The following is an 11,763-nucleotide window of genomic DNA, read 5'->3' on the forward strand; positions in this document are numbered from 1 at the left end:
TCTCCCCCCCCATACCCAAGCATTACCTCTTTCCCCTCCCCACAGCACCCGTATATGTTTGTACATATTTATTACTCCATTTATTTTACTTGTACATGTTATTTATCTATTTATTTTATTTTTCTAATATGTTTTGTTTTGTCAGCTGTCTCCCCCTTCTAGACTGTGAGCCCGCTGTTGGGTAGGGACCGTCTCTATATGTTTCCAACTTGTACTTCCCAAGCGCTTAGTACAGTGCTCTGCACACAGTAAGTGCTCAATAAATACGATTGAATGAATGAAAGGGTCTTCCCTGAGATCTCTGGTGATTCTCCCTTCCCACCCCTTCCTAGGTTTGTTTGACCTCTCTAAGCAGCCCAGCGGTAAGAACATGGGCTTGGGAGTTAGAGTGCCTGGGTCTAATCCCAGCTCTGCCAAATGCTTTTTGTGTGACCTTGAGCAAGTCATTTAATTTCTCTGTGTCTCATTTCTCCTGCTCTCCCTCGCGGAGCAGGGACTGTGTCAAACCTAATTCACTCATGTCTACCCCAGTGCTTAGAACAGTGTTTGACATATAAAAAAAACCCCTCCCACCTTAGTTCAGTGAAAATCCTCTCTTTACAATCCCCTTGAATCAGTCAATCGATCCAACAGTGGTATTTACTGAAAGCTTTGTACATTTGTACTAAGTGCTTGGGAGAGTATAATACAACAGAGTTAGTTGGCAGACACAGTCCCTGTCCTCAAGGAGCGGCAGTTGAGAAGGTTGTTCAAGATCAAATCAATTAGTTCCAGTTTCCAGATTGGGATGAACACAGCCCTCCCGGTCCCCAGTGCTTGGCACAGGAATGACTTACTTGGTGGGAGCGGCAGCCAAAACCCAGGTCCTTCCTCAGGTGCAGCAGTGTGGCCGAAGATCGCGTCCAGCTCCTGCTGGAATGGGCAAGGGAGAGGCCGAGCCCCAGGCCGCCAATTGGCCTCTGTAAAAGTCTTGTACGTTTCCTGCAGGGACTTCATGAGGGAGCGGCATTCTTGCCAGCTCTGCTGCACACCCCTGTCCCTCAGGCGACGGGAAATGGCCTGATAAATGTTGCGAAGTCTCTTCTTGGCCTTTATCATGCCTTGTACGTCCTGGGAACCCCACACAGAGAGGAGGGCACGAATGCCCTCCAGAGTCCACTGGTTTTCACTGGCCTGAGGGGGATGAGCTCTCTGCCCTTCTGTCTGGGCTAGAGAAGAAACAAAGAGAAGTGGTTATGGAGCTGGACATACTCTATTGAAACTTCACAGATTGTCAGTTTCTCCCCTCCATCACTAGGGTAGGGCCTGAACCCCTTGCCTGGTCTTTCGGATGATTTCTCCCTTGTTATTATTCGCTCTGAATTCTAAAAGCCTCAATCCTACTGGAGAAGGATCCTCACTTCTTTAGTAATGAGTTTTGAAGTGAGTGGGATGTAGGGTATTCACAAGGCTCCTCGCCTCTAACACCATCAATCAATTGTATTGATTGAGCTCTTACTGTGTTCAGAGCACTTCATTAATTGCTTGGGAGAGCATAATGTAACAGAGTTGGTAGATATATTCCCTGCCCACAGTGATCTTGTAATCTAGAGTGGGAGACAGACATTAATATAAATAAATTACGGATTGAACATAAATGCTGTGGGTCTGAGGAGGTGTGGGGTACATAAAGGATGAAAATCCAAGTGCAAGAGTGATGCAGAAGGGAGTGGGAGAAGTGAAAATGAGGAAAATCCTCTTGGAAGAGTTGTGCTTTTAGCCTTGAAGGTGGGGAGAATGACATCTAACATTCATGAACACCCTTGTAAACATCTGGATAGTGGGGTTCTCTCTCGGGAGAACCATGGGGCTAGAATGTTGAAAGTCCCACCAGTGCAGTAACCCACAGTTGCTGTAACAAAACTATTGTTTTGAGCCAGACTTCCTATGGCTTAGGGAGGTCTCAGAGTCAGGATCTCCACCCATCTTGAAGAGAAGCAGCATGCTCAGTGGAAAGAGCATGGGCTTTGGAGTCAGAGGTCATGGGTTCAAATCCTGGCTCCACCAATTGTCAGCTGTGTGACTGAGCAAGTCACTTCACTTCTTTGTGCCTCAGTTACCTCATCTGTAAAATGGGGATTAAGACTGTGAGACCCCTGTGGGACAACCTGATCACCTTGTAACCTCCCCAGCGCTTAGAAAACAGTGCTTTGCACATAGTAAGCACTTAATAAATGTGGTAAAAAAAATAAAAGAACATGTTTAAGTAAGAGGACAGGAATGATACCTGCAGTTGCTGGCTCTGGCAGCTGAGACTTTAGGCTTCCATTAAACTCCTGGGCTTCAAGAGGATTTTCTTCTATTTGCCTTTCAAGTGCCACATCAGATGATGAACCTGCAGAAGGGAAGAACAAATTCCCAACACCTATTATTAGCCCCGTAGATAGACTTTACAAATTCCCATAGTATCCACCTCAAAATGTCCTGAGCTACTGTGTATTCCTGGGCTCAGAAGGAAATTCAGATAGCTATTTTCCCAAGGCCCCACCAAACACCTTTCCACAGAACAGGGAACTATTGAGACCGTGTAACCTCTTGGCAACAAGACTACTCTGTGAGACGGCTTCTCCTCTGTTCTCCCTAACTCTGAATTTAATGGCTATGATCTTATCCAAGAAGACAGATCCTTATTTTTTAATGGTATTTGTTAAGTGCCAACTGTGTGCCAGCCACTGGGGGTAGACACAGTCCCTGTCCCACATGGGGCTAGTAGTCTTAATCCCCATTTTACAAATGAGGTAAGTGAAAGTGACTTGTCCAAGGTCACACAGCAGGCAAATAATAATGATGGTATTTATTAAGCGCTTACTATGTGCACTGTTCTAAGCGGTGGGGAGGTTACAAGGTGATCAGGTTGTCCCACAGGGGGCTCACAGTCTTCATCCCCATTTTACAGATGAGGGAACGGAGGCACAGAGAAGTTAAGTGACTTGCCCAAAGTCACACAGCTGACACTTGGCGGAGCAGTATTTGAACCCAGATCCTCTGACTCCTAGGCCCATGCCCTTTCCAGTAGGCTACATTACTTCTAACATATCTTTGGGTTTGGATTTTGTTAGGAAGTGGAACATTCCCTCACTCTACTTTCCTGAGCACTCAGACTTATAAACAGTGAAGAGGGACAGAGGGTGGGGGAAGGGGTGCCAATTATTCCCCAACTCAGAAACTCCGTTTCCTTCGATGCCTGACTTCAGGAGCTTCACATCTTGTGAGGAACATAATAATCATGGTATTTGTTAAGGATTTACTATGTGTCAGGTGCGCTGTATTAAGCCCTGGGGTAGATACAAACTGGGCTGGGACATAGAAATGGTACCTGCAGATTCTGCCTCTGTCTCTGGCTGCTGAGGTTTTGCGCTCCCATTAGACTCTTCAGTCTCAGAAGACTTTCCCTCTGATAGACTTTCTGATGCCATATCAAATGATAAACCTGGGGAAGGAAAGAGAAAAGTTCCAACACCAAATATTTGCCTCCCAGTCTCGATCTCCAAATAGACCAAGCTGCTGTCTGTTCCTGGGTTTAGGAGCAGGTTCAGATGGCCATTTTTCCCCAAGATCTCCCCTGCTCCCCCAACAAAGCAGGGAAACTGTCAAGGGCGTTTAACTTCTTGGAGACAAGGCTGCTCTGAAATATTGCTACTCCTGTTATTCTAAACCGTTTTTCCACCCAGCTCTCCGATATCAGCTCCCCATCTAGTCGGTCCACACAAGTGACATCAATCTTTCTATGTGACAAACTATCATCACCAGTAACCCGGGTAGCACTTGTCGCCAGCAAAGGAGTGAAGGTGAAAAAACCCACCTGCTCTTACAAATTGCAAAATATTGACAACCTCAAGGAGCACAGTTGCACAGTGAAAAAGCAGAAAAGCAAATAAAGTTTCATTGAAGATTTGTAAGCTTCACACTCTTTTCCCAGTTAGCCAGGAGGCAAGGAAATCATGTTTCTTTTTGGAAATCCCCACCTCATTTTATGGCTAAGCCATTGTAAGGACACAGAGGTCAAAAGAAAAAGAAGGAAGTGGAGTATCCTAGTGGAAGGAACCCATGCCTGGGAGTCAAAGGACATGGGTTCTAGTCCCGGCTCTGCCAGTTGCTTGCTGTGTGACCTTGGCAAGTCACTTAACTTCTCTGTGCCTCCATTTTCTCAACTGTAAAATGGGGATGTGTGTTTGACACATAGTGAGCACTTAAATACCATTAAAAAATAAGAAACATGTCACCCTTCTTGCTGTTCTTTTGCTCCCTAGTCCTAGGTCTCTGAAATTCTGAAATAGCCTAACTTTCCTAGCTATGTCACGGGTTGAGTCCCAAGTTCAGGTGTGAGGCATGGTGAGTGCAGGCCTCTGGAAGGAGCACCCCCCAACTTGAAGAACAAAAAGGGAAGAAATGTTACCTGCAGGTTCTGATTCTGGCTTCTTTGGGCTCCCTTTAGGCTCCTGGGCCTCAAGAGGCTTCACTTCAGGTTGATTTCCTGCTGCCATATTCAGGTGGCAAATCTGGAAAAGGGAAAAATAAAAGTTGCAACATTTTTAGCATTTGGTAACTGATTTCCCAACCTTCACCACTGGATCTCATCCAAGAAACAAAACCTGGATTACGTTGCTCCTTTGAAAATCCAGTGTGGCCTAGGGGAATAAACCCAGGCCTGGGAATGAGAGGGCAAGGGTTCTAATTTCGGTTCTGCCACTTGCCTGTTGTGTGACCTTGGGAAAGTCCCTTACTTTCTCTAGGCTTCAGTTTCTCATTTATAACATGGAGATTCAGTTATCTCTTCTCTCTCCTACTTATTGTGAGGCTCCTGTGGCACAGGGGCTATCCACAACCTAATTACTTTGTATGTACCTCAGCACTTAGAACAGTGCAATACACCTAGCAAGCATTTAACGAATACCACAATTTTATTAGGGCAGGTGGGAACGTTCTTCCAAAGAATTCTCACCCAAATTCTCCTCTTGCTCTGGAAATCCAGTGCTCTGACTGCACCCCCTCTCCCCACCACACAGGGTACTCCAGTGACCACATTCCCATAACTGGTTTGAATCTCTCACACCCTTACAGCTTCCATCACCAAAATCATTCTCAGAGTTTGGGCTGCTGCCTAGCCTCGTCTAGCTCAAAGCTAGGACGCACTGAGTATCCTGAAATAGTTCCTGCAGGGGTGACCGGGGTGGGGCCCAGGCAAAGCTTATATGGTAAGGTCTGGACGAGGATGTGGACACAGGAACTAAGAAAGAAACCACAAATTCCCAGAATGGAAGGAGTCCCAAATTGTGGATCCCTCCAAAATTCTGAGTCTCAGCAGTTTCAGAACTTCCCAGATCACATTCCCAAGGAATACACAGTTTCATTGGGAAGACAATACAGTTATGTTTTTTTGAGGTATTGATCCTGCACTCTCACCTCATTCTGCCTTGCAATTTGCTGAAAGCCATTCTGACCTTTATTCTTTCTTCTATCTCTCTATTTCTGTATTTTTAATGGTATTTGTTAAGTGCTAGGCACTGAACTAAGTGCTAGAATACAAATTAACTGGGTTGGACAGAGTCCCTGTCCCAGATGGGGCTCGCAGTCTTTGTCCCCATTGTACAGATGAGGTAACAGACACAGAGAAGTTAAGTGACTTGCCAAAAGTCACAGAGCAGACAGATGACAGAGCTGGGATTAGAACCCAGGTCCTTTGACTCCTGGGCCCATGTTCTTTCCACTAGTTAACTGTCTCAAGACAGTTAACACTATTACAGTACTCAATACAGTTAATGCTCTCCAATATAATACGCATACACAAAATAATGACAACACAGGCAAAAATATCCAAATTGAATAAGGAAGAAAGGCCTAGGTTGAAGAATGAATACTCAGAGAAGCTCAAAATCCTTACTCACCTTTCTTATGCAGTGGAGCTGGGGGCTTCTGCTGCTCCCTAAGGTCTGGGCTTCTACGCACTCTGCTGCAGGCTTCCTGGGGAAACGGATGAACTAGAAGAGCCCCGGCTCTTTATAAAGACCGCAGAGAAGGGTTTCTTGCATCCAAGTGAGTTCACATCATCATTTGAGTAAACCTAGTTCAAAGGTGACAACCCATTGCCTCCACCTGCCCTCTCCACCCTGCCCCTAGCTCCCTGGCAAATTGTCCTCCCTGGGTCAAGATTGTCAGTGAACCTCCTTAGGTGACATGAGCTGATCCTTTCACTCCTTGTTCACACTTCAGCGATTACATCAATTGAGTCAATTAGCTTCCACGTTTCACGGGCCTAAAACAAATACAATTTTGCTCCTAGAATGGACCCTTTTTTCTGTAGACCTCACCTCACTCCCAGGGTCAAACTAAATATCTGTCTTTTTTTAAAAAAAAAAAGACATTTGTAAAACACTTATTCTGTGCTAGACATTGTTCTAAGTATTGGGGTAGATATAAATTAATAAAGGTTGGACACAGTCCATGTCCCACATGGGGTTTACAGTTTTAATCCCCATTTTACAAGGTGAGGTAACAGGCACAGAGAATTTAATTGATTTGCCAAAGGTCATACAGGAGGCACATGGCAGAACAGGGAGTAAAACGCAGGTCCTCTGACACCCAGATCCCTGCTCTTTCCACTATCCCATACTGCTTTTCATTGGCTCCAGTTCCTAATGGAAAGGAAAAATAAATTCCAATTTAAAGCCTAAACATCTTCAAGTTGCTCTATTGTATCTCTATTCCAATCCTTAAACACCCTCTCTTCTCCCCTCTGCCACTTCCACTTTTCATTAGAGCTTGTTGCTGACAATTCTGATCTGGTAGAATGAATCAGAGATAGGAGAGTGCTTGGCCAGAAATGTTCCTAACTCAGCATGGCCTAGCACAGGGCTGGGAGTCACATAACCTGGGTTTTAATCCCAGCTCTACCCTTGTCCAGTGGGTGACCTTGGGCAAGTCACTTAACTTCTCTGGGCCTTTGTTACCTCATTTATAAAGTGGGGATTAAGATTGTGAGCCCCACCTGGGACATGTGGTAGGTTAGTAAGTCCTGTGCTTCCCAAAAAGGAAGCCAAGGTGATTCTTGATTAAGGGGATGGGGGGGAAAAGACACATCCAAAGACTCAAGATATTAAGAGGCCAACTTTATTTCAAAAGCTTAAAAAAGTACAAAACTTTCTAGATTCAGTTAAAAGCCATAAAAAACACATGGGTAGCTCATCTCACAGATATGCCTCCTGCCAGCCAGAAGGGAACAGGCCTGTTAGAGAACAGGCATCGAGTGAGTGAGGCCCCCTCAGCCGTGAGGCCTACTTAAGCCCCAGCATGGCTCTCCACTGCTCTAGCACGGCAGTGAAGAGCAGCTCGTAGAAGCCATGCACATCTTCCAGAAGGACGCCGGTCAGCTGCAGGAATGCCTCACGGGCCCAGAGGTTGCACTGGTATTCTACTTGGAACATGTAATACCAGGTGTGCGTGTCTACTGCCTTGACAGTGAGGATCTTCTGGCTGGAGGCCTTCAGGGTCTGGCGACATACGGTGACTGCAGCAAAGAGGCGGGCAAGCGAAAGCTTCAGGGCCTTGGGTATGCCACTCATTTTCTCCTGGGAGGAGATCTCAGACAGGCTTTGAAGCAGCTTTTCCTCATCATCTGTGAAGGAAGATAGTGACTGAGTTAAGCCAAGATTCCCCTTCTTCCTGCTGCTGTCAAGTTTGTGGTCCTGCAGTGTGGCTCACAGGCTGTCCTAGTTACCCAGGCCACCATTCAAGTCAGTCATTTATTGAACAGTTACCATGTGCATATGCTAATAAGGAGCTTACAACTTAGTGGGAAAGACAGACTTTAGATATGATAATAATAATGGTATTTAAACATACTATGGGCCAAGCACTGTTCTAAGCACTGGGGAAGATACAAGGTAAACAGGTTGTCCCACATGGGGCTCACAGTCCTAATCCCCATTTTACAGGTGAGGTAACAGACACAGATGTTAAGTGACTTGCCCAGAGTCACACAGCTGACATACCTAAAGGCTAAATAAAGGTTACAAATCCAAGTGCAATGGTGAAAGAAGGAAGAGGGAATAAAAAGGGAAGTGAGGCTTTGGTCAAGAAAGGCCTCCATCATTCATGTGATTGAGTGCTCTGTGCTTACTTAATAGAGGTTTCACTTGCTCTATCTGGCAAAAATTGGGAATGCTAGAGAATGGATGAGCAAGACTCGAAGTGGGTGGAAGATGGGAATGATGGGCTGATCTGTGCCTTTAGGGTCAGAGGAGACTAATGCTTTCTGTATTATGGGGCAGAGCCAGCTGGAGAAAGAATGATGAAGGTAGTCCTAGTTTAAGGGCAAGGTGAAAGACTGGGATCCGTCCCAGTGGCTAAGTTTTGACTTGTTATAATTCAGCCCTTCTGACTTTGGCCAGATCAGTTAGAGGGAATGGTATGGGAGTTGAGGTGCCAGACGGCTTGAGGGGAGAAGTCAGAGGCAGCTGTCTGGTGACAGCCTTGAACGTGCTCCCTGACAGACACTGTGATATTACTCTCCCAAGTGCTTAGTAGAGTGCTTTCTGCATGCAGTAAGTGCTCAATAAAATGATTGGTTGCTTAAGACAATAATGCAGAAATACCTGGAATGGCAGCCAAGGCAACTCCACCTTCTAGGAATGGGTTTGTTATTGGAATGGTGTAAGGCAGATTCAGCAGTCTCATCACTTCTTTCAGGAAGTTCAGCACCTCTTCCTGGAAGGCCTGAAATGACTCTGATTAAAAGAAAGAAAGGTGGGGAGGGGGAAGAAAAAGAAAAAAAGACAGGGGTAGAAAGAGAAAGGAAGGAAAGATTAAAATGTCAGGTATTCAGCTGATGACACTCAAACTATTAAAAGCCCAGGAACAAATTCCCATTCAGTAATATTTGAGCATAAAGAACTGTATTAGGCATCAGAAGGTGAGGGCATAAAGGCTGCCGGAAAGGTAGACTAGATTTTTAGGACAAAAAAATAAATATTTGAGCAAGTTTAAAAATTTAAGAGGAGGAAGGCATCTGTGTTGTGTGAGTGGGTGGAAGTAGTATTTGAAGTGAGGTGATGGGGTTGCCCAGATCAGTGAGGAGAATGTAAAAGAGGAGTATGGATTTGATAGCAGGAAGTTATTGGAGCTTCATATGCAATGGCTTCTGTTTTGCCAGTGATGTAGGTGGTGTGGGGTTCAAGGGTTGGAAAGGGAAGAGTCACTGGAGGTTTCAGTGCGTTTCAAAGGTCTGGACAGGTTGGGCACTATGTAATATCTTTGCCATTTGATGTTTTACCTCACTGTCTAGCCCAGGTAGGTCTGCTTTCACTTCAACACAGCTGTTCATAAGTTGGTAGAACAGTCTAGGGCTTTAGGTTGGAAATCTACCACTTACTCTCCTCCCCCTTCAAAGCCTTACTGAAGGCAAGTCTCCTCCAAAAGCCCCACTTTTCCTCATCTCCCTCCTGCATCACCCTGATACAGTCCCTTGGCTCTTTTCACCTACCCGCAGTATGTATCTGTAATTTATTGTATTGTCTGTCTCCCCTAGTCCTCAGACTGTGAGCTCATTGTGGGCCGGGATTGTCACTGTTTATTGTTGCATTGTACTTTCCCAAGAACTTAATACAGTGCTCTCCACCAAACACTTAATACAACTGAATGAATGAATGAATGAGTGAAAGATGGCAGAATAGTGAAGCAAGAGAATTGAGCTCAGCTGAGCGGGTATAGTTTGTGTCAAGGAAGGAGAGGAGGTCTGGGATCCCCAAGTGGAGAAGAGAAACAGTGATGGGTTTTAAGGCTTTGGTAACTGGTGGGGGTTTCTTAATGTTTTCAAAACATAATTGCTTCCTTAATTTAAACCATTCTTCATCATTCCTCTACTGGCCCTTTAGGAAGGGGCCGTATTTCTAATTTGCTTGAGAATTTACCTGGAGGAATCTGGGTGGCAGATCCAGATGGTGGAGGATCTTTGGATCTAGAGAAGAGAAAAAAAGAATATGCCTGCAGACCTACTCTGATTTTCATAAACCAACCTCAACATTAGCACTGCTTTTTTATAAGGAACACAGTCAGGCCCATGCAGGTGGCACTGAGTAATTCAGGCAAGTAGTTTGTTAGAGACTTACCCCTTCTCCACATTCGCCTCCCCTCCTCCCAAGTTAGACGTGGGGGGTGGCGGACAGGCTGACTGCCCCATGGGCCCAGAGGGCCCACAGTTAGGAGGGGGCTCGTAGAAGGCTTGAGCAGCAGGGCCCCATAGCAGATAGCGGATGGGGATTAGCGGGCGGCGAGCAGGGGCGCGTTCCCACTGCCAACGGCATCGGCTCCGCAGCAACGGGTGCATTGGATCTGGAAAGTTGGAAGGGAGTGCGTGAGGCCAGGGGACCACGTAGTTCCCTCATGTCGGGAGGGAGTCAAAGGGGTTGTGGTACCTCTTGACCTGACATCCTTCTCCTATGTACTACTCCCAATTCCTGTCTTCCCCCTTGGTCTAACCAACAAGATGGAGATAAGGCAGCAGTTCTTGCTAATGAGGGATGGAGTTTACAGAGGTGTAGATCATCAGGAATACATATAAACTCCATTTTGATGAGGTACCCAGGAAGGCTACATTGTTAGGTACAGGCAACATATAGCTTCAAATTGAAACCTCTTCACACCACAGAACTTACTTTGAGAATATAGTTTTATATAGTTATTCACTTAGTAACTAGTATGCTTTCTCCCTATTGATGCTCTACTCCCCTTAAACTGATAAATTAATCCCATCCTATTTTCCTTCACAGGGAACAGAGATTACCAGATACCCACTTCCATTTTAGTTAATTTTAGTGGCAGGAGAGAAGGACCTGTTTGGCTAGTTAGAGATACAAGAACCCTATGAAGGAAGTGGCAAATGTCGTTTTATTAATTTCATTAAGCCACACTTTCCCAGTTTCACAAGTGTAGTCCCACAAGCCAGTGGAGACCACATCTATTGGCCTTCAGGACAAAGTTCATCTTTCAAACAAGACACTTTTTTAGGACATGAATACAGGACAAAAATTCCACTGCCAGCTAGCTGAACGTAGGCCACTTTCCAAACTAGAAATGAAGAAACAGCATGTCAAGCAAAGCCTTCCATTAGCAAGAAAACTCAGCAGCCCCAATCTAAGAATAACCCAAACTCAATCAAACAGTACTTAGCAAAAATCACACATTACCTTTCCCCGATGAGGAAGACCTAAAAAGCCTGGCAGGGAGAAAAAGAGACAGAAACTAGCTTCTTAGTTGGAGGAGAAAAGAGAGCCTACTAAGGGTTAGAAGAGGGTGGGATTCCTGGTCAATTTATGCTCTGTTTGCTGGCCTAATGAGACTTTTCAGACAGGTGAAGCACTTTCTCCAACAGCTGAGTGCTTTGCCTTATTTTCTTTCTGATAGGCGTAGGCAATACACAATTTCACAGACTCAGCTTTAGGCAATCTGAGCTTCCAAGCAGTCAGTGGTATTTACTGGGCATCTGTTGCATGCAGAGCACTAAGCACTGGGAGAGTATAATCCAATAGAGTTGGTAATAATGTTTCTTACCCTAAAGGAGCTTATAGTTTAAAGGGGGAGATAGACATTAAAATTACACCCAAACCCATGCTCTTTCCATTATCCTCTGTTCCTCTTCCCCTCCCCATCACCCCCACTCCCTCCCTCTACCCTCCCACTTCCCCTCCCCACAGCACTTGTGTATATTTGTGCATATTTATTACTCTATTT

General features: G+C 45.4%; 1 protein-coding gene across 1 annotated transcript; it reads right to left on the minus strand.

Annotated features, from left to right (window-relative positions):
* Positions 1-7,144: 7,144 nt before the first annotated feature.
* On the minus strand, positions 7,145-11,309 carry LOC119935154. Its single transcript, XM_038754806.1, has 5 exons — positions 11,220-11,309; positions 10,143-10,365; positions 9,945-9,991; positions 8,631-8,762; positions 7,145-7,651 (listed from the first exon to the last, which is right to left on the minus strand). Exons 2-5 carry the CDS (start codon positions 10,358-10,360, stop codon positions 7,311-7,313), a joined length of 738 nt encoding a protein of 245 aa, XP_038610734.1. The 5' UTR covers positions 10,361-10,365; positions 11,220-11,309; the 3' UTR covers positions 7,145-7,310.
* Positions 11,310-11,763: the final 454 nt, after the last annotated feature.

This window comes from Tachyglossus aculeatus, chromosome 11 (assembly GCF_015852505.1).
Source record: "Tachyglossus aculeatus isolate mTacAcu1 chromosome 11, mTacAcu1.pri, whole genome shotgun sequence".
Classification (NCBI taxonomy): Eukaryota; Metazoa; Chordata; class Mammalia; order Monotremata; family Tachyglossidae; genus Tachyglossus; species Tachyglossus aculeatus.

Coding starts and splice junctions, on each gene's coding strand:
- LOC119935154 (XM_038754806.1), bottom strand. CDS start 10,360: ATGCACCCGTTGCTGCGGAGCCGATGCCGTTGGCAGTGGGAACGCGCC. Junction 9,992..10,142: donor GAGGCGAATGTGGAGAAGGG/GTAAGTCTCTAA, acceptor TCTCTTCTCTAG/ATCCAAAGATCCTCCACCAT. Junction 7,652..8,630: donor TGCCTTGGCTGCCATTCCAG/GTATTTCTGCAT, acceptor CTTCCTTCACAG/ATGATGAGGAAAAGCTGCTT.